The sequence below is a fragment of the Cololabis saira genome, chromosome 16, assembly GCF_033807715.1.
Source record: "Cololabis saira isolate AMF1-May2022 chromosome 16, fColSai1.1, whole genome shotgun sequence".
Taxonomy (NCBI): domain Eukaryota; kingdom Metazoa; phylum Chordata; class Actinopteri; order Beloniformes; family Belonidae; genus Cololabis; species Cololabis saira.
Window position 1 is genome coordinate 18086521 of NC_084602.1, and position 26137 is coordinate 18112657.

Consider the following 26137-nt stretch of genomic DNA (forward strand, 5'->3'; position numbering starts at 1 on the left):
GACCGTGGGACCACCAGCTGATCCCGGGGCTCCAGAGGTCGGGATCCGAGGCGGGTCCAGTTTCTTCCTGGGTTGGGGTTCTGCTTCATGCAGGTAGCTGTCGGCTGCAGGTGTTTTCTCCCGGACTGTCCACCATGGTTCTGGGCTCCGGACCCTGATGTCTCCGGGACCCCACAGTCCGCCGGAGGGGATGCCGCTGGCAGAGGGCTGCGGCCGGGACCGGGACGGGGACCGGCCCGCCGGTGACCCGGACCCCGCCAGGTCCGCCCGGGAGCGGCTGGACGCCGCCGTGTCGGGGCTGGAGGAGCTGGAGAAGCTGCGGCGGCGGCAGGAGGCGCTGGTGCGGGCGGCGCTGGAGCCGGAGCCGCGGGGGGAGACGCTGCTGCAGCTGCGGAGACAGCTGGTAGGTCTCACCTGCACACAGGTAGATGGTCCACGGAGGACAGACCTCAGCACGTAGGAATCTGCTGGAGGCTCACATCTCAGCACGTTTTAAATAGAGATGAGATTTACTTCTGCCAGAGGTGTCAAAAGTATTCACATTCATTACTCAGGTAGAAGTATAGATACTAGAGTTTAAAAATACTCCTGTAGAAGTTGAAGTATCAACTCAAGTTTTTTACTCAAGTAAAAGTATAAAAGTACTGGTTTCAAAACTACTTAAAGTATAAAAGTAAAAGTAATGTAATGGGGGAAAAAAGCCATTAAGGACAAAAGTCATTGAAATGAATGCATCTTAGTATAATGCAAATATATTAAAGAACCATATATGTGTACTATTGAGCATTAACATGTGTTTCAGAGAGCAGAAGATATGATGACTAGTTGCCTATTGTAATGGTGCAAAAAGTCAAACTTCAGAGGCATGTTATCATTTATCCTAACCTTTATTGGAATGTACATCCAAGTTTAGTTGCAGGAATCTGATGTAAGAACAAAACTGGACAAGAACATCTGTGCCACAACCACAACCTAATTCACTCTATCTGGATGGCGCAATTTAACTGGATAGTTTTTTTTTTAAAGGCCGAAATGAAATAGAGTAACGAGGCTGTTTTTAAAATGTAAGGAGTAAAAAGTACAGATAATTGCGTGAAAATGTAAGGAGTAAAAGTAAAAAGTCGTCTGAAAAATAATTACTCCAGTGAAGTATAGATAACCAAAATTTCTACTTAAGTAAGGTAACAAAGTATTTGTACTTTGTTACTTGACACCTCTGGCTACATGCCATTAGAAATAGTTGAAACAGGAATAAAATCTATGAACAACATGAAAACAACAGAAAATAAAAACATAATAAATCGGAAAAACAAACAATAAAAGACAGTAAAAGATGCAGCAGAAACTGCAATGAAACAGAGGAGAAATCCAAATGTCAACAGGAAGTTTATTGCATGTGAGCAGCAGCTGGAAGCCAGACAGGAGAGCTGGAGGTCAGTCTGCTGGAGATGAGGGCTGAATCAGCCTCATGTGGTTGAGCTGATCAAAAGCTGATCCAGTTCCTGCCTTGATGTGTCTGCTGAAGCTCGGCTCTGACTCAAACTCACACGTCTCACTTGGTTCTTATCGTCACACCTCTGGAGTCGAGATACTTTCCCTTTTCCTTTGTTCCCAGTTATTTCTGTCCTGTCTCCTTTTACTTTAAGACAGTTATGACAGTTTGATTTAATCAGTCGACTGTAGAGGAACAGGACACGTCCCATTATATTGTCAACCAGAGGCTTCAGCTTCTTTCTTGTAGCATTTTTATTTATTTATTTAACCTTTATTTAACCAAGTCAATTGAGAACAGTTTCTCATTTACAATGACGACCAAGAAGCAGCACAAAGAGTCAAGCACATACAATCACAGTGAAACAAATAATCAAACAGGATATATAAAGAACACACAACACATACAAAATATGAATAAAAAGTGGTAGCACTGGTCTGGAAGAGTTACAAACATGTGCAATGATCACAGATGAATGTTGGGAGTGTATTTTTGAAGGGGGATAATGGGATGAATGTGTGAAGTTGAAGTGTTTGTAGCAGCTTGTTCTGGGCTTCAGGGACACCTCCACCTTATGTCAGTCACAGTTGGCTGTTTTAGATTGGTCCAGTTAGTCAACCTGGAAGGTCCTGAAGTGATCCGAGGTGAAGGTCTCTGGACCAGAGGATCCAGCTGCTGCCAGAGGTAGAAGCTGATGATCTGGAGTCCTGGTTAACAGCCCTTTACCCCTTATTCACAGCTCAGAAGTCAAGGCAGTGCTATCCAGATAAACTGATGACAGCTGGCTGTTGGCTGTTCCAGCTGTCAATCAAAAAAACATGCATTTGTAATTTAATATAATTTCACCTGACTAGGAACATAAACATTCCCCAGTACACTTGTCATGGATGTGAAATCTAACAATAGAGACTTAAACCGTTTTTGTACCAGACTGTAAATATGTTTATTTTTGCTGTAAAGTTGAACATTGTCAGTGGCGATTAAAGGCTGAATTATGCTTCTGCGTCAAAACGACGCCGTGTCTACGGCGTGTGGTTTTTGTACACGCAGAGGACACGCCGTCACATGCGCCGTCAGTGACGTGCACCTCCCGAAAATTGTAACTACGCGTCGAGGAGACGCCGTCCACACGGAGACCGAGAGGGCTGTGATTGGTTCGTTTGAAAGCGAAGCATTTCCGGTTTCCGGTTTGAATCAGTAGTGAACTTCCAGGGCTTTTTTCTTCGTTTATATGTGATTTTTTTTGTTTTTGTTTTTTGCACAATAGTTGTCCTTATTTCTTTGATTTACTGTGACCGGAAAAAGTCGGATAAACCATTCAGAAAAAGATCGCTAACTAGTGGCCGCGGGGGGTACTGCACCGCGACCAAACGGAGAGACGGAGAACTCTGAACGATTCGTGACGGCACCACGGGTGCGCCGTGTGCTCTGCGTGTGTGTGACGCAGAACCATACCCGCACCTTAATTCGCTGTTGGATCCAGACCCTGGTGGTCAGTGGAGGAACTGCAGGTCTGGATGTCGCTCCTTGATTGCATCCAGCTAATCACTTGATTGAAAGCAGCACAAAGGAATTTTTCAGTTTGTAGCTCAGAGGCTCCCTCTTTCGGCGAGGAGGTTAAGTCAGTTTTAGGACACAAGATTCACAGTTCAGACCTTCCGTCATCTTTGTTAACTCAGGTCTCCCCAGATCAATGGAGAATCTTTCACACTCACAGTCAAAGTTTTGGAAAGAGCTTAGAAAATGTTCAGAAGAATCATAAACTGTAATGAGCCGTATATGATCGGAGGGATTATTTAACAGTTGTGTGTGTTCATGAAGAGACCTTCTCTTTTTAATCAGATCCAGTTCTCTGCAGAAGGACAATAATGTCCTCATTGTCTCTCAGAAGGTCCTGTGTTCGGCTAACGTTCAGGAAGTTCATGTTGGGTCTTTTATGAGTTTTTCTGTCTGATCTGGTGCCCCCCCCGACTCGAGAGGATGCTGTGAGGTTCACTGACCTCAGATTTTAGATATCCACCCACACAAGTGTGTGTGTGTGTGTGCGTGTGTGTGTCCGTCCTGAATTCCAGACAGCTGGTTTCAGTTTCTCCTGGAAGACTGACGCCTCACATACGAGTGTGTGTGCAGATGTTTGGGGGTGTTTTTGTTCAGAGGTGTGACGCAGTGACGTTCCTGAAGCTCAGAGACGATGAACACACACATCTCTCACATGTTTGTTCAAACCACTACTTGAGCCTCAGATCGTCAGATCGTCAGATCGTCAGATGACTCCTGTCTGACCTCGGGAGGAGAGCGGGACGTCTCCAGATGTCCTCAGAAACAAAAATCATATTTATCAGGGAACAAAAACAAGACCAAATAATAAACCTTTGGTTTTATAAGACTGGAATGAAAGGATTAAAGGTTTAGAGATGACAAAGCAACTCAACCGATGACTTCATCATGAAGAATGAAAACAATTGAGGCTGTTACAGAAATGATAACCCCCTCCTTTAATCCTTAATTCTTTTTAAATGATGGTTTTACAGAAAAACCAGAGGACCAGCAGAGGTGGGGACGATTGCACATGGCTGTATACTACTAAGTTTAGACACACTTCCCCATTCAAGTGAATGAGGAAACTTTTAACTGGTTGTCTATAAAGCTCATCCAATTAACTTCCCTTCAGGGGATTAATGAAGTACTTTTTAATTGAATTGAATCTGAAGTTACAGAGCAAGTCTTTACGTCAACACTGGTGGAGGTGGTTTAGGAGGACCAGTGGGACAGACGGAGCTTGTCCACTTCTGGTTAGCAGTTTTCTTCTGAGGGTGCATGTAGCTTCCAAAGCTGCTCCAGCTGAACAACCATCATCATTTCCTGAATCTTCCAGACCAGGGGCTTCTCTGGACCCTACTGGAGAGAAGCAGATGGGGATTGAAAATAGGCTGGAGCTTAACTCAGTAATTATTTTAAGATCAGACCCTGTTACTCTCCCTGGATGAAGAACTCGCATTTAATGACGTTAGTGTAAGTGTAAGGGGTGTTATTGCGTCCCTGGTGCCTGAAGCTGAGTATAGACGAGGAGGCAGGAGGCATTCAATCTTGGATCTAACACCATCTTTTTAGTTTTTTGGATGTTCAGAATGTGATGATGTAGAGCATTTCACAAAATGCTCTACTTCAGAAAAGTAAGCTTAAGGGCTTGAGTCTCTGTGCAGGAGACTAAAAATGGTGGTGTCGTCAGACAATGTAAAAATAAAAGGTTCCCGGGGTACCTGTTAGTGCATTCATTTGTGTAAAGAGTAAAAAGGATGGGAGAACTGACACAACCCTGCGGGACGAGAGGGTGAGAGGGCTTTGTTGATTCTTACCTGCTGACTTCTGTTGGTTAAAAATGAAAATGACCATTTAATTAAAAAAGGATTGACACTCATCTGCCTCAGCTTTGAGATGAGGAGATGGGGTTGAAGTGAATGAAAAGATGAACTAAAATCAATAAAAAAATGTCTTGAGAGGGAAGTGGGTGGTACTGTGGATCATCAGTACCTCTCCCCTGGCTATAGGCAAACTGGTGCAGGTCATTGCCAAATGAACCTCTGCTTCAAGGATAGAAAACATGAACTTATCAAAGCTTTTAATGACGATTGAAGTGAGGGCCGCAGGTCTGAAGTTATTGTTATCAGCTGGACATCGTTTCCTAGCAACAGCAACTATTGTGGCTGTTTTCCAGAGAGCAGGGACAGTCTGGGAATCCACAGAGCGTCGGACGATGGGGCACCAAAGTGGAGTGAGTTGATCTGCACATGTCTTTAATAACAGCACAGAGATGCCATAAGGGCCAGTGGATTCTTTTAGTACACACATGTTTAAAGATGGACTGAATCCTGTGTGGGTCAATTACAATACTGCAACTAGAATCTGTTGAAATAGTTCCCATTACAGGGTTACATCCTTGAGCTGGGTCATGGTCTTCAAACCAGTCCAGTCTTCCTCTGCTACTTCCTTCTTCTTTCTCAAGTTCTTCAACTTGTTAATGAGTCTTGACCTGAATATCGTTTCTGTTATTTGAGTAGCCAGCTGGATATTGAGGTTCCCGTAATATTCTGATTTATGACATCCTCGGTTCTGAGGATAAGGAGCTTGTGGACCCATCAGACCTGATCCATGATGAAGTGACCCCTAGGAGGCGAGTTATTGCCAGGGCCAGCTTAACACCCACCCTGTGTCAGTTCATGTAAAAACGACAGGCAACCTGCTAAACTGTAGGAATAAACACGGAGAATCTGGTAATGTAGGTGGATCTGGACCCTAGTGGTCGGTAGCGGGACTGCAGGTCTGGTTTGTACAGACAAGAAGGAGAAGCTAAGTTGTTTGTGTGCAAAGCTGTGACAAATGATTTAGCCTTACCTTTTCAGAAGTGCAGCTACATGTCCGGTTGACGTGGATGAGAACTGTGATTGCTCGGTAGCACGGTATTTCCTTCAGTGTACTTCTTGCTACTATTCCTCCCTTGTTGTATTCAAGCTGAGTAAAAATATAGATCTCTGTAATGTCAGTTAAAGTTACGGTACTGTGATGCTCCACATTTATCGTCTCCAGCTCACATCAGATCTGTTGTCAAGACGTCCCACTGTTTTCTTTACATCTCAACTACAACCACGGTGCATGTTTAAAGAAAACAAAAACCAGAACACCAGCATCCATTCTTTACGTGTTTCTTCTTCTCTTTATTCTTTTGCTGTAATATTCTTTTTTGTCTCCTTGTATCCTGCTGGCTGTCTGCTAACAACAAAACATGCACATTACTGCCATCACATAGTCAGCTGTGTTATTTGTTCAGTTGTTGTGTGGCGCTACATTGTAATGGAGACACCCTGGATGAGGAAGGCCCGGTTAGAGGTTCCCTGGCAGGTTTATGCCGTCTGACTCCTGGCTGATGTAAATGAACCTAATGACAACCAGGAAGCTGGTCCCGAACGTGTGGAGCACGTTGATATGTAGTGCTATTAATACGGCTTTAGTGTTTCCAGTTCACCGTTGTTCTTAAAAGCTAAACCCAGTTATCTGTTGTGAAGGGGGGATCAGCTGGAAGTCCCGTCCTCACAGCCTGGAATCAGCACCACCTATCATGATGGATCTGACTCAGTTAAACCATCTGCTGGAGCTGGCAGGCAGTCAGGTTCAGTTGAGTTCTGGTAAAGAACTCTGCTCCCAGATCTGCTTATTATTATAATAATAATAATAATAATAATAATAATAATAATAATAATAATAATAATAATAATAATAATAATAATAATAATAATAATAATAATAATAATGATCTTTATTTGTCAGTTTACATCTCACGAAAAACACTGAAATTAGTTCTCTGCTCTTAACCTGTCACTAGTTGGACTAGGGCTGCACCGGGAGAGCAGGGGTCGGCAACCCGCGGCTCTAGAGCCGCATGCGGCTCTTTAGGGCCGCCCTAGTGGCTCCCTGGAGCTTTTTCAAAAATGTTTGACCTTTTTTCCCATTTTTTCTTCTTTTTTCTTTTTTCTCTTTTCTTCTTTTTTTCTTTTTTGTCCTTTTTTTTCTTTTTTTTCCTTTCTTCTTCTTTTTTTCTCTTTTTTTCTTCCTTTTTCCTTTCCTTTTTTAATCTTGACATTTTGACTTTTTTCTCGAGATTTCGACTTTTCTCGACATTTCGACTTTTTTCTTCGAGATTGTACTTCAACATTAATCTCGACATTTCGACTTTTTTCTCAACATTTCAACTTTTTTCTCAACATTTCGACTTTTTTCTCGACATTTCGACTTTTTTCTCGACATTTCACCTTTCGCCATTTGTCTTCATTCTAAGGCTTATACAACACTTTTCATTTTTTGCGGCTCTAGACATATTAGTTTTTTGTGTTTTTGGTCCAATATGGCTCTTTCAACATTTTGGGTTGCCGACCCCTGAGCTAGAGTTAAGGGCCTTGCTTAAAGTGCTTTACCTCGGTTGCCATTCTCTACCTGAGCCCACCTCTGTAGCCACTAGGCTACCACTCCCCGTATCTTTAGGACAAAACTGTTTCCTGGTTGTGTTTGTGATTGGAGAGGCTTCCCGAACATCTGCCCTGCAGCTGCAGTCCTCCGCCCACTCCTGCACCGAGCAACCGCCCGCTCAGAGCAGAAACACATGGAGATGCCGCGGCTTCTCCAAGCGCTGCAGATCCACTTTCAGCTGCTGACAGCTCGCGGCTGAACCGTCTGACAGGAACGTCGTGAAACTGCAGCTGCATGTTTCCTCGGTCGAAGTGAGAAGAGTTTTATGATCCTGAATTGGGTTTATGGTTCAGTGAAGATTCATGTCTGAAGATCCCCTTCAGTCACTCAGATTATGGATGTCATTGTGTCCAAATCTGGACCAGAAGGTTTCCGTGTTTAGAATCAGGAAACTCTGACCTGTGCAGTGAACGGTTTCTTCACATGAGCAGGTTTTATGGAGGCGTGTTCTTCTGTGGAAGCAGGGACATGTCAGAGACACACTCAGCCTGTAGACACCTGTTAGAAACCCAACTGCGTGTTCGATTTCCAGGAAAGTGCTGCTGTTACATCAGACACACAGTGCCTTTAGTCGTCATCACTTAAATCAGTGGACAAAACCCGCTGCTGAGTAAATCACCTCTCGATGGGACAGCGCACGACTAACACTCTTAGCACACTACAGGCAAAGCAGATAAATGCAAATAAGATGTTGCACTTTTGGAAAAGAAATTGCACTTGGGACATAACCTGGGAAAAAGGATGGAGTCAACGTTAACGATTATGATGTGATGCTGTTTTTTATTTCATTATTGTGACTTGAAGAAGCAGAGGAGCCACTTCAGAGCTGCAGCACCAGATCTCTCCTTCTCCCTCTTCCTCTCCTCTCCCTCTGCTTTTCAGGTTTTTATACAAGCTAATGGACGTTAACATTAGAGCTAGCCAGTTAGGTTAAGTTACAAGGTTGGTAAACGTTGGCTGCACTGTTTCTTACCTTGCTCTACGCTGACTTTATTAATTCCAGCTTCACCCTTTTTAAAATATCTGTGTAGAGAATCTCTGAGGCCTCTATTTTCTTCTTCTCTTCTTCTCTTTTCTCTTCTTTTCTGAGCACCGGACTTGTGCTGACCGGACATTTTGACCATTCTAATGGTTGAATTAAATGATAACATCAAATTTTGATCAGCGGCTAAACCATTTTTGTGTTGGGGGTTCTTGACCACAAGGACAATTAGGAAGAAAACAAATAACAAGCTTTTATGTAACTCAAATATTACATATTTTTCCATAAATAGGCATATTTTGAAACATTTTGAAAAATGATTCCATAATTTAATGAGAATTACATTTTTTAACCTGAATTACTAATGGCATTATTTTTTCCCAGTAATGGGTAATCTAACTAATTACTATTTCAAACGTGACTCACTTGACTCACCTCAACCTGACTCACTCAGACTGAGTCAGGTCAGATAACAGCAATTAGATATTATGTCAGCGTATAATAACGCGCCGCATTTCACTGTCAGTAACGGTAACGGCGTTGTAACGTTTGAAATAGTAATTAGTTAGATGATTTTTCGTAACGCCACTACTTTTAACGACGTTATTCCCAACACTGTTTAAGAGTACCGTGAAGCCTCTGTTTCCTTGTACTATGCAAGCACTATTTTAACTTCCAAGCTGAAGCTAACCAGAGAAAGAAAAGGTGCAGTTCCTCTACTATCCACTATAGGCGGGCTAAAAAGTGGCGTGTAGCCTCAACCAGTTCAAAGCCAGCCCTGGAGGTCAGTGGGGGAACTGCAACTTTTCTTAGCTCCTCGTTGACTTAAACCCAGAAGTGGGAATTCTGCTGCTTGATCTAAAGTATTTTTGACATCCGTCCACATTAGACACTAACAGTTGTGTTTACACACTACAGTACATCAAAGCCGAGTTCTGCTGGAGTTGTGTGAACTGCTGGTACAATCCTAACAAAAGATTTATGTTTGAAAATGAAAACATATTAATGTGGATGTAACCTCAGTCTCACCTCATGGACCTTCCTTCAGGGATTAGGACCTCTTTAAGGGCACAGGAAGTATCAAACCATTTTACTGCAATCACCCCTCAGCAGACCTGTAATCACAGGCTCCACGGCCGATCTTTATCAGGTCTTGGTCTGGCATCAGTGGAGCTCCACCGGTCTGGTTTGGTTCTACAGTACCAATGCGCCTGATATTGAAGGAGGTGTGCAACTTGTTGACCAAGTTGAAACTTGGGAAGTAGTTATTACAGCAGACAGCAGACAGCTGAGGCTCTTTTATGTTTTTGGAAAGCGTTGTCACCCTTTTGGCTCCAAGTCTGTTCCTATTCACTGAGGACGACAGTGAAGAATGTGAACACCCCGTGATACAGCAGCAAGTTGTGGATGAGACCAGATGACTTTGCTCGCATATTCATTTAAAGCCACACTTATCTGGCTTGTTGGAAATATATTGCAGAGAGCACCCGCCCTAGTGCCTTAGCTAGCAAAGGTGTGTTTACACTAGCTGGAGCTAAGGGTGAACCTGCCAGCCAGGAACCTCTAACAGGGCCGACCGTCTCCTCGGCCCCTTCAGCCGGCGTGTCTCCATTACGCTGCAGGGCCACACAAGAACCTTTTGTATGAGAAAATAGCCACAAGGTGGCTGTAATGCGCATTGTTTGCTTTTCACAAACATCCAGCAGCGTAAAACAATGTCTCTGGTCCAAATGCTTATGAATTGTGGTCACATGATTTATGTTCATGTGAGATTGCTGAACGTGATTTAGAAATCCCGATTAGCAGTTCTCAGGTAGTCAGATCTGCTCGGGTCGCTGCGACCGCCGATGACGTCGTACTGCAGCAACGCCACTCGTACAAACTAGCACAGTGGTACGTGGAAACACACCTTATAAGGATGCTTCCTCTGCCCTTCCACTGGAAGAACCAGGGAGTCTGCGGAGCACCTGCTCATCAGCCCGACCGTACATATGGAGGCACGTAAGGTGGAGGCTTGCAATGATGGATAGAGATAAACTACTTTGATGCGAACAAAAATAAAACGGAAAAAGATGTAAATTCAACAATTCAACCCTCCACTTGTTTTTTTGTCTTCTTTTGATGAAATCTCTTATGTCTTGGCTGAACTGTCAGAGTATTCACCCCCGTGTCCCCTCATCTCTTTGAGCTCAACGCCGTCGTCATGTGGCAGTGATACCATTCAGTCCGGACTATAACTGTCTGTCCAAGCGAGAAGGGTTGTCAAAACAAGAGGCACACACACACTCACACACACGCGCGCACACACACACACACATGCCTGAAGTGGCATTTCCATGTAAGGTAAGGTATCAGAGTGGTGTTTCTGTGTGTGAGTTTAACAATCATGTGTTGGTGATCAGCAGCCATGGTGTGTGCGTGTGTGTGTGTGTGTGTGTGTGTGTGTGCGTGCGTGCGCTGCAGCTCAGCTGCTGGAATGTGGCACATGACCTTCCAGCAGCGCTGCATAACCCACATGTTTTCCATTTCTTTGGGGGAGGGGTTGGTCCAGACCACGAATCTTGCTGTAGAATGTGGAGCTGATCAATTTGATTTGATCACACTTATTGGATTTATCAGCTCGTAACCTTCAGAGCCCTGCACAACAATCCAGTCACGACTTACAAAACGTTGGTCATGCAGGTTTTTGTCTTCCAGAGAATTTGATCTGATATTGAAATGCTTCACTTCAGACAAATATTCTGACATACTGAAATAAGATTCAGTACAAAATAGTAACTCTATTTAACAGATGAAAAAAAAAGTAAAAACATTAATACATTAACTGCACAATCATTTCTCCCTAAATTTCATCAGTTTTGGAAACATTGAAAAATCAGCTTCCAGTCAAACATGCTCTGACTTTTCAGCAGCATCGCTGCTCGTCCAGCAGACTCGCTGGTCATTCCAGGACAGTTCCAAGATTATTCAAGTATGATTCCAACATGATTTTAGCACTATTCAAGGATGATTCACTATGATCCCAGGATGATTCCTGTATGATTCCAGGACATTTCCAGGATCATTCCAGTTTTATCTCTGAATAATTTCAGTATGGTTCCATTACAATTACAGTTCAAACATTTCAAGTCAGATTTTTTTTAAATCCATGTTCTCCATCTGCTTCATCCTACATGTATCCAGTTTTCTGTTGCCAGAAATGTCGTCAGTTGTTCTAACAGCTATTTAAAAGTACTTGAACCTCCTGCAGAGATCCTATAAGCAGAACAGGATCCAAACCAGTCTGGATGAATATGTTTCATCAGAAGATAGCTGCGTAGGAACGCTAGAAGATGCAGGGAGGGTACAAGGACAGGCTGCCACTAGAGCGACGTCATTCTGTACTAAACTACATATGCAGTTAAAGTCAAAATTATAACCCCGTCAATGAAATAAAATAAAACTGTTTTCAATGAAAATAACCAACCAAAGGTGTTGATAGTTGGTGTGTCTCTAAAAGACCAATAAACTAAATTTAAGATATTTTACTGATGTGTATGAGAAAAGAAAAAGCCGAAGCCAAAAGGATTGGCGTTCTGATAATAAATGATCAATAGTTCCCTTTGTGACCTCCAGCTGACAAGAGTCGGGTTCATGTGTCTTAGGGGCCTTGAGTCCATTCTTCCATGGATACTTGTTCCAGTTTTTCCAGTTGGTGGTTTCTCAGTATGGACATAAAGCTGATGCTCCTTCCAGAGGTTCTTAACAGGACTGAGATCTCGGGTCTGAAAGGGTTGATCCAGGACTGTGATTTTAGTGTCCTTCAAAGTTTTGGTTAAACTTCGAAGCATGTTTTGGGTTATTGTCTTGCTGGAAAACCCAGCAGTGATTTCTTGTGAAAATATCAACATAATCTTCATGATTCCATAGTCACCTAAAACAAGGTTCTGAAGACACAGCTCCCAACACCATGTTTCACTGATGGATCTTCTGTTTTAGTTGAAGACCTTTCACTGAACAAAAGCAGCAGCCACGTTTCCAAACGGCTCCTTCTCGGTTTCATCAGACCAAAGGACAGACTCATCCTCACATTTCAGATCTTCACCCTCCAGTCTGGCTTTGATGAGTTGCTGTGTGATCAAATGAGTTCTTAAACAATGATGAAGACCGCTGTGATAAAGAGCCCTCAGTACAGTCTGCAGTGGGCCTGTTGAGAACCAGTTGTGCACATCTGGATACATCTCTGCTTTGCAGGCTCACTAGTCCAGCTGAGACCTGTTGGGAGTCTCGATGGTCTGACTCAGATATGTCGGTAGGCTTAATGAATAGAATTTCAGAAAGATTGATAATTTTGAGGGTGAAGAAAATAGGATGTAAATGCAACATTGACTCAGGTTCCTCATGTAGAGATGAGAGGAGTAAACCAGTGTTTTTTGTTTCCAGAGCTGTCTGAGGAGGAAAGATGCCAGTCTGCTCGGCCAACTACAGGAGCTGGACCAGCAGATCAATGACTTGCGATTGGACAGTGAAGTGTCACATGACCCACTGGAGACGGACAGCCGGCCGAGCTCAGGTGAGACTTTTTCTGTTTCCCTGCGAACAAGAAATACTCTTAAAGGGGAAACTGGAAGTTTAGCAAGATGCTGGTGTAACCTTTTATGATCCAGATGATCATCATGTTTAATCATAATTTATTGAACTTTTTTGTCACGTTTGTTTATATTGCATTTTTCAAAAATTGTAAAGTGCCTTAATATAAAATAAGAAGTAAACTGATGAAAATCAAACGATGCTCCACAAAAAACGGGGCACCTGGCCAGACATACTCATTCACAACTGTACAGAATGTACTGAACCAATCACAGGTTAATCCAGTTCAGTACAGGGTGGGGGGGCTTTATACAATGTAAAAAACAATGGAGCTCACATGGCACGTTTATTTTTAAGAGTGTTTTTGAAGCCTCTTTTTGTGTGGGGCGCAGTCACGTTACCCGTGAAGCTGGCGGAACATGCCCGCTGTATGTGAATCAAAGTTAACTGGCTATCAGCTCGTTCAGCTGAACCCGCCAAAAAAACGTCAGAACTGATGGATGTTTACAGCAGGATATATTGTTTAACATGTTCTCCGTGGTGAGATAAAAATGACTGTTACATTTAGCCCACGCTGGGTTAATACAAACCGCTGGTTGCTCCGCTAAGCATGGCAGCATGATGGTAACAGATGAGTAAGTGATAACTGCTAGCGATTGGCTGAGCCGGCTGTCAATCCATCATATTAGAAATACATTTATTGATTTACATAAACTGTCCTGACCTGGTACAAAAAAAAATGCACCCCCCTCAGGGTTGTCATGGATGTGAAATCAAACGATTGAGACCAAAACCTTTTTTTGAACCAGACTGTAAATATGTTTATTTCTGCTCTAAAGTTGGACATTTGAACATGTAAGTCAATGTAAACTCACTTTTGCAGCCACCCTCTATCAGTCACACAAGGATCTACAACGAAACTTAGTTCCCCATGAGCCTCAGTCCGGAAGTTAGATGGTTGGTGCTTGGTGACAACCAGCAACCAAGATAGCTGCCATCACATGCAGCCTTTCTCTGAATGGTTGGATGTCTGTCCAATGGCATCGAAAGGCAAATCGTTCCGTGTCTGATGGTACCGCCTGCTGGAAATCAACGTCCAACACAGAAAAACAAGGGGTGGGTTTTAATGTGGCTCATCAGATAAAGTTATATGGAACAAGGACTGTGGTCTTCTGATTGGCGGCTGTGACTGGCTTTGGGTCGGTCTAGAAGAGTCTGAGGATGATGCCTACCTAAGCAGGAGCTCCAGTTAACCATGGCTCAGCTCAATACCATCAACATTGGCAGGCCGAGCGACCACGGGTCCCAGTTGGCCCCTGCTAGTAGTTTCTCTTTGAGACCAGAAGGTTGATCAGTAGCAACCCGGTCAGCTATCCTAACTTTGTTCCTCTTGCAAAAAACAAGTCTGGTTCCTCTGGACTGGACTTGGGATTCAAGGAGGCATTATCAACAGATGCAGAGGAAACTGCATCTGGAAACCACTGGATAGACATCCAACCAATCACAGATAGGAATCATGTGATGTATGCAGAGCTATAACCTGACTAGTGTCAACATAAGACACTCCTGGATGTTGGATAACTGGAGTAACCCCCTGGGACGTCCCTCAGAGCTTTCTGAAGAGAACTTGAAGCCGTTTTCATCTCTCTGAACAGCACCATATTGGCAGGAATAGCACCACACAACCCTGATTAATTAAAAAGTGGGCATATGGGCAGAACTGGCAGGCCTGGAGGCTCATGGAAAAACACGCACCTCAGCTCAGTTATAAGTTAACTAGTATAGTCTGGCTAACCTATCTTTGAAACGAGTGCCGCTGAGCTGAAACAAAGACTGGGGAAGCTTTGATCGATGTCCAGCCGGACCTTAAGCCGACCTTCGGGTAATGACAGCTGCCTCCAGGTGCTCTGTGCTCCTCGGAGCTGGGTCCCAGTGGTGTCTGAACAAAGTTAGCCAGTCTGAAAGAGTGCAGGCTGGAGAACATCCTTGTTGTGACCGGTTCAGTGCGTTCTGTGCTGGTGGGAATGGCTCAGACTATGAAGGGTACCAGACCCAATTCACCAGAGAATTTTCTCTGAACGGATTGACTGGCCATACTAGGTCACCAAAGAGATCCAGAGATATATGGTAGTCCAGGTTAGCTCCAGAACCTAGTTACGTAGATCCAGTCCACTGCCTTTAGGAAGTGATCTGATAACCTTAAATGCTGAAAACTGTCAGCTCAGTGTCTCTGTAGTGGGTCGTGACAGGATCAAACTCTTTGTGGACAGCTGAGTCCATCTGTCTCCCTCTGATCCATTCTAGCAGCTCTTCACTTCCTGTCTCCTCCAGGTTTCTTCGACCTGAGCGATGGGGCGTCTGGCTCACTTTCAAACTCGTCTCATTCGGTCTTCAGTGAGTGTTTCTGCTCAGCGGCTGATGCTGATAGACACTTTCCATCCACAGGTATGCCCCACCATGGTCTCACCTCTCTCTCTGAAGCCTCTCTTTCATCTTACTGCACAGCTTTGCATTGGCAGCAACTGACTCCACTCCAGAGGCTGGCTTTAACACGTCCACCTCAGTTTAGTCACTGCAAATTAGCTAGTTTAGCTTGGCTGGCTTAGCTTGTGCTAACCTTTGATGCTAACTATTACCTTGCATTCATTCCGATCAAATCTGTCCAAACATGCTCATATCTGTCAGATTTTAGCAGCTGCCCAGTGGCAGCGACCATGGGCCGACTCCAGTTGGCTGCTTGGTTGCTAGCTGGTCAATGACTGCAGTTAGAGCACAGTTGCTAGGTCAGGTGGGTGCTCCCAGTTTATCAGAACCTATGCAATGTTGGCTAGTGGTCTGGTTGGTCCATTTGTGAGGTCCCGAAATGATCTGAGGTAAAGGTCTCTGGACCAGAAGATCCAGCTGCTGCCAGAGGTAGAACCTGACGATCTCGAGGCAGTCCAGCTGGTAACTTTTGGTTAGTTCTGGTTATCCTTAAGTCCTTAACCCCTGAACCTTTCTAGACCAACCCAGGACCTTCCAGACCAATCCAGAACCAGTCTCATCTCTTTAACAGCACAGCATAAGTTTAAATTTCAGAATGATTATGTTCTGTTAGGTCCTGGTCCTCGAGAGCTATTGTCCTGTCATGTTTTAGATGTTTCCCTGCATTAACACAACCCCCGACAGTGAGTTGTTTAGACCTTGATGACAAGCTGACGATGACCATTAAGTAGAATCAGGTGTGTTAATGCAGTAAAACATCTAAAACATGCAGGACAGTAGCTCTTGAGGACCAGGGTTGGCGACACCTGGTTTAATACCTGCATTTAGACTCTACTGGTCAGTAGAGGAACTGCAGGTCTAGATCCAGACCCTAGTGGTCAGTAGAGGAGTTGCAGTTTTCTTCCGTTCCTAGTTTGTGTCTGGCTAGTGAGCCTGAAGTAGCCGCTTGGTCTCAGGCAGCACAAACTCACAAGCAGGGTTTTTCTGCGAAACTATGACAAGCTCCTAATAATCTAATTTCCAGTCCAGGGACAGAGAGCTGAACAGCACACGGTCTCCACTTAAGAGAACTTTCCATTTGCCAATTTGTGATCTTTCCACAGTCCACCATTTCATCAGACCATCACTGCCTGGAAACCCTCATTGAACTTCCTGCTGGTAGTTAATATTAGGAAATATAACAGCCTGAAATAAACCTCAGATCCAACTAGACTGTCTATAGTCATGTGGAAAAGTTATAACCTTTCATTTTAATTCTGTTTTTATGTAGAAACAATTATATAAGATAAGATAAGATAATCCTTTATTACTCCCTCAATGGGGAAACTCACGTGTTAGCAGCAGTACACTTAACATACACACACACACACACACACGCATGCGGGGAAGGGGGTAAAAAGGTAAAAAAAGTAAAAGATATATATATAATTACAAAATATGGACAATATATACATTGCAGTGGAGATGAAAAAGATACAAAATATATAAAAAAAATATAAGATAAAAAAAATAGTGCAAAGGAAAGAAAAAACTGCAAATCATGTGATCATACCAGATCTTATATAAATACAACCTCAGATGAACAGCATATAATGAACACCACTGTACCCTCATTGGCTTTGCAAAAATGAAAGAAAAAAAGAAAAAAAGGCATGTGGACAAGTACCCCATACTGCTTCCTTCCTGGATTACTGACTACCACAGTTTGTAAGACTGAATGGTTGTGTGTCTGACCAGGTGGTCAGCAGCACTGGAGCACCACAGGGAACTGTACTCTCCCCCCTCTTCTTCACACTATACCCCTCAGACCTCCAGTACAAGTCAGAGTCCTGTCGTCTGCAGAAACACTCAGATGGTTCTGGACCAGAGACTGAGGACAGAGAACTGGTGGACTGTTTCTGTCATGGTGGGAACAATCATCTCATCTTGAATGTGAACAAGACAAAGTAGATGTTTATGGTTTTAGGAAACCAGGATGAAGTCGGATAGTTTTTCCATCATGGGAGAATAAGTGGAGGTGATGGAGGAGTATAATTACCTTGTTGTTCACCTGGACAACAGACTGGACTGGGGTTGCAACGCTGATACTGTTTATAAGAAAGGACAGAACAGATTTTACTTTTGAGGAAGTTTAGGTCCTTCGGTGTTTGCAGCAAGATTTTGAACATCTTCTACCAGTCTGTTGTGGAGAGTTCAGTCACATCTGTTAGTTAGTCATCTGTTGGGGAGCAGCATCAGAACCAGTGACTAAAAGAAACTGGACAAACTGATAAAGAAGGCTAGTTCAGTTCTGGGATCTCTAGAACCTCTGGAGATGACTGTACAAAGGAGGATACTCATAAAATGAAGAAGATTGTTGACAACTCTGAGCATCCTCATCCCAACAGAGTGTGTTCAGTCAGAGGCTTTTTCAGATCTGCTGCAACAGAGGCAGCTACAGGAGATCCTTTCTGCTCACAGCAATGCACCTCTACAATGACTCTGAAGAGACTTAATTTCCCTTTGAGAATAAAGAGCATCACTTTTAACTTGAATTTTAAGAGAGAAGTTGCATCAAGGTGCTGCTAATCGTCATCATTAATGAACTGATCATCAGCAGATGTACAGGCCTCTATAAAACCATAATGTTTTATCTTTTTGCTGGTCTTGAGGATTCAGTTGATGGTTACCACAACGCCAAGACGGAAAGACATCAACAATGCTCTGGAGGTGGTTCTAAAACCATTTGCAAACTGTCTGGAGTTCAACCTTCTACAAAGATTATTCACAAGTGGGAAACATTCCAGACATTTGTCAATCTTCCCAGTAGTGGATGACCATAAAAATGTATCCCCCCCAAATCCAACAGCTCCATCTCAGAGTTACTGGCCTCACTGACCATGTTTAATGTTAAAGTCCATGACAACACAATCAGAAAAAGACTGAACCAATACAATTTGTTTGAAATAGTTTCTGGGAGAAAACCTCTTATGTCTAATAAAAACATGGGAGCACGAGTGACGTTCACAAAACTGCATCTGAACAAACCAGCAGACTTCTGGAACAATTATCTCTGGACAGATGAGACCAAAGTGGAGATGTTTGGTCTTAATGTCCAGAACCATGTTTGGAAAACACCTGAGACCCACTGTCAAGCACAGAGGTGGAGGGATGATGGTCTGGACCTAGACACCTGTCAATCATTGAGTGGACCATGAACTCCTCTGTAGACCAGATACTTCTAAAGACAATTGTGAGGACATTTGTCTGACAGCTGAAGACTGGCTGAAAATAGGTCATATAACAGGAAATAATCCCAAACACAACAGTAGATTTACTTCAGAATGATGAAAAATAAAATAATCCAGGTTTGGAATGACCTGGTCCAAGTCCAGACCTGAACCTGACCGAGATGCTCTGGTGGACTTCAGAGAGATATGTAGAAGCGAACGTCCAAAAATCTCAACGACCTGAAGCACAAGTATAACTCACATGATTTTCTTCTCCTTGACTTCATTTTTGTTAGATAAATAGTGCAGTGAAAAAAAGTTTGCCAGATACTAAGACACACTACAATCAGGTGATAATTATGTATTTTCTCCAAAAACATTGGGTTAAAGAGGCGGTATTGACTTCTGTGCGTGAGCACTTTTGTTCTGTGAGAATCCGCTTACTAGTTGTTGATTGTAAATGTTTAATTGTATGTTCTTTCTGTTCCCAGAGGAGCTGGCCAACTGTTTGGACGGGGATGTTCTGGTTGGAGGACTTTGTGATGACTCCTTTTCCTCTGGTGCAGTTTGGGGTTCATTCTCAGCTTCTCATCCACCACCAGCAGATGCTGCATCTTCAGTGGTTTCCTCTGACTTGCAGTGTAAACATCCCTGCAGTTTGTTGAGCAGAAGTGGCTTCCCAAACCCGCTGTCTGCCCTGGTGGTCCAAAGCCCCGCCTTCCTGAAGACCTTCTGTGGGAGTCCTGGCAGAGGAGAGGCTGGTGTTGAAGCTCTCACACCACAACCCTCTGTTTTGGCACCTGTTGGATCTCACAGCTCCTCTTGGAGTACCTCCTCCTCTTCTTATTCCCCTAAAAGCCTCTCCCTCAAGCACATGGACACCTACATCTATAGTCTTCTGCAACGGAGGACCCTTCCATTCAGGACTAGCAGACCCAGGACCAACATCAGTGTGGAACATTCAAAAACCACCATGTGGCAGCCCAGTCCCAGTGTGAGGCAGGTCTTTGGTCCCAGTAAAGGGTCAGCCGTGAGACCCACCTGGCCTGGTGAAGGAATGTTAGCGGAGGAAGTTGCTATTCCATCCATTCAGAAACAGTGTTTCACTAAGAGCAACTTTGAGGAGCAGGATTTCCCTGGTGATATTGAAGTGATGGAAACTGGTCTCAATACTGGCTTCAGCAAGAGTGAATCCAGCTCTCCTGGTGGCTCTGGCACTTACAGCAGAAGTTGTGGCACACAAAACAGCAATCCTGCCACCAACAGGGACATCAATACAAACACCCACAGTCTCATGAGCAGGAGGTCCAAAGCGGCTGTTCCTCACTCTGTGCCTGTTGCAGTTCCTCTCAAAGACTTTAAGGAACCAGGCAGGCGTGCCCATATCCCCTACACTCAAGATCAGCCATGTTACCCCACTGACCCAGAATTGCTCCATAAATTACTCCCAGAAGTCAAAACTCGGTCTGGTTCTTCCAAAAATAGCCCCAAGAGTCTCCAAACCAGCTCAATAGAGAAGGACAAAAAGTCATTGGTGGATCCCTCTAGTCTGGAGTCCTCCTCTCAGAATCTGAAGGGAAGAAGACGAAGAGAAAGAGGATGGATGGTTAATGGCAGGTTCTACCCTACTAAGCAGCATAGTGTCAAACTCCACAAGGGTAGCAGCAAGAACATGAAGTCTACCAAGATGAAGGGCACCTCTGAGCTGAATGAGCCACCTTTAGAAAAAATGGATACATCCCACAAAAAGTTTAGGTCCCTGGAAGATGGGAGCACCGCCCCAATTAAGGTACCCAGGAGAGGTACTTCCTCAAAAAGGGACTTGACATCCCTTCCTGAGGACCAAGTCCAAGACAAACCTGCTGTATCAAAGCTCAGCAGTGTGCAAGCATGTACATCCAAGCATCATAATCATGGAAACCGCCACCATCGACACCATCAAAACCATAACCATGGACATGATCAGGTGGTGGTTGTTGCTAAGCCAAAGCACAAAAGGAATGATTACAGATGGTTACATGTTACCATGGAAATCCCACCTGACAAGGCACTTAAGCGTGTGCAGCGGCACCAGAAGAAGGAGCTGATGAGGAGCTCTGCAGCCGACCTGAAGCCGTCCCCCAGAGGTCAGCAGGGCAGCCCCTACGCTTGTGTTGCTGGAAGTGACTCGGAGTATTCGGCCGAGTGTGTATCCCTCTTTCACTCCACCATCGTGGACACCAGCGAGGACGAAAAGTCCAACTACACTACAAACTGCTTTGGCGATTGTGAGTCGAGCGAGGAGTACGTGGAGGAGAGTACCTCCACCAGTGATACTCAGGAGAGCATGGGAGGTGGAGCTGGTGGGTTGGGCAGAAGGAGGGGGCAGTCGAGAGCAGCTGGGACCAGAAATATGGAGCAGGAAATGACTCGAGGTCAGACGAAGACGTCCATCAAGGTCAAGGCCTCTTACAACCTGAAGAAGAAGATCCTCAGGTCCAGATCAGGTTCGCTCAAACTCATGACCACCGTTTGATCTGCTGGACAGGACCGAGGCAGACGCACGAGCCTTACCTGCCCACTTCTGCTGTGCCTGGAACAAAACCAGGACAGAGACATGTACCCCAGAAGCAGGCCAACAGGCAGTCTCCAGAGCTGACATGAGACACATTTGTCAAACACATCATTTGTAAATACACAACTTCACTGTTGGTTAGCATGTGGCTAACTTAATTGAAGTTTAATGCTTTACGGGGCAAATGACCATATTTGGTTACTTCAGTAGACCTACATTCTATGGTGATGAAAATGTTAATAATGGACCTTCTAGAGTTGAACATTTTGAAATGTCCTGTGTTTTATTAACTGCCCTATAAAAGGGTTAACACAGTACTACTGTATATGGTATCAGAAGAACAAGACAATGATGTCACTCAAGGGTTTCTGAAGAGTGTTTTGAAGCCTCGTTTCACTAGCAGTGGGCCCCCCAGGTCCTGAAATGGGTCTTTGTGGTCCCTGGCTTCTTCAGCTGATCTGCTGCAGTTGCTGGTGAACATTTGCATAGGACCTCCTGTTACAAATGTTGTTTTGGTGGGATTGAGCTGACACACCAGGCTTCAAAAGCACTCGTCGGAAACCTGTGGATGACATCACAGGGGGTGTGTCCAGTGCTTTTTGTAAAGTGGATGTGTAAAACAGACAACACGTCATTCAGCGGTGTTCTGCAGTCCTGGATGAATTTGTTGAAACTAGTCTGGTTGTAGCTCCGCCTAAATCATGTGATTCTTTTCTCTGATTGGTTGTTTGTCTATCCAGTGGTGTCCAGACGCAGTTCTTTTGTGTCTGTTGGCACTGCCCCCTGGAAACGGAAGCCTAATCCACAGGATTGAGGCTGGTTCCTTGTATTGAAGAGATTCATAGTGGCCGGTCAGGCTAACAGTACAGGAACTGTTTAAGAAGAATCACCTACACTTTAATTTTGGTGCCGTAGTTCCTGCCTTTACAAAGTTTTTCCAGAAAGAAACCAACACACTGTGGTTGAGGAAGCTCAAGGTCACTCATGGCAGTGACCTTTTCATGACCTCACAAACCCGGTCAGCAGCTTTGTTTTCTGTTCCTCATCACATGATGGTTTCATAACCCTTCTCCCTAACCCCAACTCTTGTCTTGGATGCTCCTGATCTAAGTTAATTGTTAAAAAACAATGTATAGTCTAATATATCTGTTGCAAGACCCCCCTCGTAGTTTCCATCACATTTTCACAGAATTGCATAAGCAGAGCCACAGCTGATTTAAACGTGAAGACCAGGATAACATCTGATTTATTGGTTTATTTTCATCTCCTGCTTACAGGTCGGTGGAAACAAGTCCTGTTTCTCCATCAGAATCTTTCAAATTATAAAAACATTTCCTTAATTTCCCCAAGAGATAGACGGCTACAGCATGACTGCAGCTGCTGAAACACGCTGAAACTTCGCTTCAGTGTCTCATGAATATCTTAAAAACCACAAGCTCAGCTTTAATCAAACTATCTTTTACTCTCTTTACTGTCTTTTAGTCTCAGACCTTTTTTGTGTGTAAAAATGCAATACAGTATAATGAAAATAATCTGATTAAAGTGGGCCATAGAAAAATACAACCTCAGATAAACAACAAGGTGTAACCTTTTTCAGCATGCTGTTATTTATTTAAGAAAAAAGAACCCAAAAAGGAAATACCCATGTGGGCAATACCAGGTGATTCAGCAGCAGGAATCCTCAGTAGATGTTTCTTGTCTGACTTCATCAGTGTTTCATGGTTCTGGAGGAGTTCTGGTCCGTTCTTCTTTCCAATCTTGCTTCAATTCAATAAGGTTTTTGGACATTCACTTCTACACATCTCTCTGATGGTCCAACCACAGCATCTCAACCAGGTTCACATCTGGACTTGGACCAGGTCATTCCAAAATGACATTAAAACTACTTTATTAATCCTCGAAGGGAAATCAATAAATCTACTGGGACGTCTACTCCTGGGAAGATTAACTACTGTTTTGAATGTTTTCCACTTGTAAATAATCTTTCTCACTGTAGAACATCAAACAGGGGACGTTTCACAACTCTTTTGAGACTGGTAACAATTGCTACTCTATGACCATTGATGTCTTTTCCTCTAAGTATTATGTTAACACACACCTGAATGCTCCAGACCAGCAAAGAGCCAAAACATCTGCCTTTCTAGAAGTCTGAACAATTCATTCATGATGATGATCAGCAGCAGCTGGCTGTAGATCTTAAATCTATGGAAGCAATTATTATTAAACTTTTCCTTTTTTGATTCTTAAGTAAATAATAGCATGTTGAAAAAAGTTTTATATTTGCTACATTTGCCTAATACTAAGTCCAACTAGATGGTTTTTATTAGATTTTTATGCAAAACAACTGTTGCACTTGACTGTTTGCTAACTGTCAGTGATGAATGAGATCACTTCTTACTTTACTTACAGTTAGTCAGCAGTTTTGTACATTTTTGTAAAGGTTTGTCTTCTAATATGAGTGTCCGAGCTGCTGCAGGAGCAGTGAAGATCCAGGTTGTGCATGATGGGAGGATGGTGCAAGGCTATCATATACAATGATGTAAGATGGGTTCTTTTGAACCAGACTGTTTTCTCTGAAGGTTTTGTGGACTGGAGAGTTCATTGAAGGGTCACAGGACTTCTGTAACCAGATTTTTCTGTGGTTACATTTGTACTAGAGAAAGGAAGGCTGAAGTAATGTAACAGCCTTCCGGTGGCCGTCCGCTCAGTGAGTCCTCGACTTCACAGCAGCTCCAGAGGTCAAACGGGAGGATTTCAATGAATGTAAGATTTAAATAAGATTTAATTTCAACACCTGATGATCCCTGTGTTAAAGTCGGGGATCATTGTCTCTTCTCGTCTCCACAGATCCAGAATTTACATTTTCAGATATAGAATGTTCACTCAAAGTTTTAGAAGTCATCAAAGCTCTCACTGCTGTCACATTCTGCCTTCCTGTTGCGCAGTTTTAAGTTTTCGCTGGTGTTTTTTCTGATGATAAAATGACTTGTATTTAAGTATGTCGACCTGACTCCTGCTGAGGTTTAACCACCCAGCTCTATTTCAGATCTTATAAATGTTTAAATCGGCGGCTGTAAACAACTTGTTACTGATGTCTGATTATGTAAGGTACCCATTTGCCAGTAACAGTGCTTGTCCCCTTATGCTTCATTAAAAGTGGACTTTAACTCGAGTTTGTCCCCATTTGTGGTTTTTCTGTTTCCACTGAGTTCAGACAGGCTGGAGGCGTCCTCACTGCTGCTGAGCCTCGCTTCATGACATCTGTACATTTCTAAGCTCTCATGGGTCTGTGAGGTCTGAATATCAGCCACACCAGCCGCACATCTGGCCAACAAAACGTCAGCACACATCTCCAACAGGATTGAGAGGAAAAAATGCAGCAGAAATATTGTGGCTAAAAGTGATGAAGAGCAGGCTAAAGTACCATTTTAACCACAGTTTATAACGAGAACTGGACATGCTCCCTGTGATGTCACACAGGTTCCTGGAGGGTGATTTTGAAGCCTCTTTTTCCAAGTACTGCACAGCCCCATATTCTAAAGGAGTGGAACGAACAGAACTGGAGGCCTGTTGAAACCATCACTTACTGCAAGTTAGTTATTTTAGCTTGGCTAGTTAAACTATGATACTAATTAATAATACTTTGTTGAGGGGTACTCATGAGGATGGAGGACACTTCCAAAGTGAGTAAAATTATTCAGAGAAACTTTCATTCGACCAAAAACGAGGCGATCAGTCAAAGCAGCGTTCTCTCTACCTAACCTAATAACGGACAACCAAAACGTCATGACAACACGACAAACAATGTCAACATTCCAAACTACACTCACTGGCCACTTTATTAGGTACACCTCGCTAGTACCGGGTTGGACCACCTTTTGCCTTCAGAACTGCCTCAATCCTTCGTGGCATAAATTCAACAAGGTTCTGGAAACATTCCTCAGAAAGTTTGGTCCATATCGACATGATAGCACATGATTCATGCTTCATGACAAGGTGCATTAAGGCTGATGCGTACTTACATTTTTTGAGAGGTGCACGTCAGGCTACGGCGTAGCATTCGCCGTAGGGTACACAGCGACGCGTACCCTATGGCGTAGGCTCTGCATCGATTTAACGCAGAACCATAATTCAGGCTTTATCCTGCTGGAAGTAGCCATCAGAAGATGGTACACTGTGGTCATAAAGGGATCGACATAGTCAGACTCAGCAACAATACTCAGGTAGGCTGTGGTGTTGACAAGATGCTCAGTTGGTACTAATGGGCTCGAAGTGTGCCAGGAAAATATCCCCCACACCATTACACCACTACCACCAGCCTGAACCGACCTCTACATTTGGGCTGCGCAACTGCCACTGGAACGCTAATGTCCAGGGGAGCCGGTTTACTGAATCCCAGCTTTCCCCCAATGTCGAGGACAAACAGCTTGTCCCCTGGTTCCAGCACTTGAAATGGTCTACCGTAAAACATTTACTGCTTCTCCCAACCTGGGAAGACATAGGACTGTCAGGGCTGGTGAGGTGAATCCAGATGCAAAAAGGGGAAGCGAGGATGCGGTACAGAGACCAGCAAGGCAAGAAATTTTAATCTGTGATTGAGGCAATTGGTAATACACAAAAAGGCAGGCAGGGTCAGGCAGACAAATCCAAAGTCAAAAAAAGGCAATCCGGTTATACACGAGGAGCAGACAAAAGGAATGCAAGAGAGCTAAGCAGACTGGACAATCTGGCAAAGACAAGGGGAATGAGACGGGGTTTAAATACACAGGAAACGAGACACAAGTGAAAAACATTAGGGAGGAGACAGTAATCAAAAAAGAGGGGGAAAT

General features: G+C 43.8%; 1 protein-coding gene across 3 annotated transcripts; it reads left to right on the forward strand.

Annotated features, from left to right (window-relative positions):
* Nucleotides 1–24480, forward strand: dact1 (dishevelled-binding antagonist of beta-catenin 1). Of its 3 annotated transcripts, none has more exons than XM_061742960.1 (4): nucleotides 1–424; nucleotides 12915–13044; nucleotides 15393–15506; nucleotides 19246–24480. In XM_061742960.1, exons 1-4 carry the CDS (start codon nucleotides 158–160, stop codon nucleotides 21267–21269), a joined length of 2535 nt encoding a protein of 844 aa, XP_061598944.1. In that variant the 5' UTR covers nucleotides 1–157; the 3' UTR covers nucleotides 21270–24480. The 3 variants fall into 3 exon arrangements, with proteins under 3 accessions (XP_061598944.1, XP_061598945.1, XP_061598946.1); XM_061742961.1 differs by having other exon boundaries at nucleotides 1–403; XM_061742962.1 differs by lacking the exon at nucleotides 15393–15506.
* Nucleotides 24481–26137: the final 1657 nt, after the last annotated feature.

What these genes read in the sequence shown, in the direction of transcription:
- dact1 (XM_061742960.1), top strand. Translation starts at nt 158, where the DNA reads ATGTCTCCGGGACCCCACAGTCCGCCGGAGGGGATGCCGCTGGCAGAG. An exon ending in TAGGTCTCACCTGCACACAG is followed by an intron (nt 425 to 12,914) that starts GTAGATGGTCCA and finishes TTTTGTTTCCAG; the next exon opens with AGCTGTCTGAGGAGGAAAGA. An exon ending in GGACAGCCGGCCGAGCTCAG is followed by an intron (nt 13,045 to 15,392) that starts GTGAGACTTTTT and finishes TGTCTCCTCCAG; the next exon opens with GTTTCTTCGACCTGAGCGAT.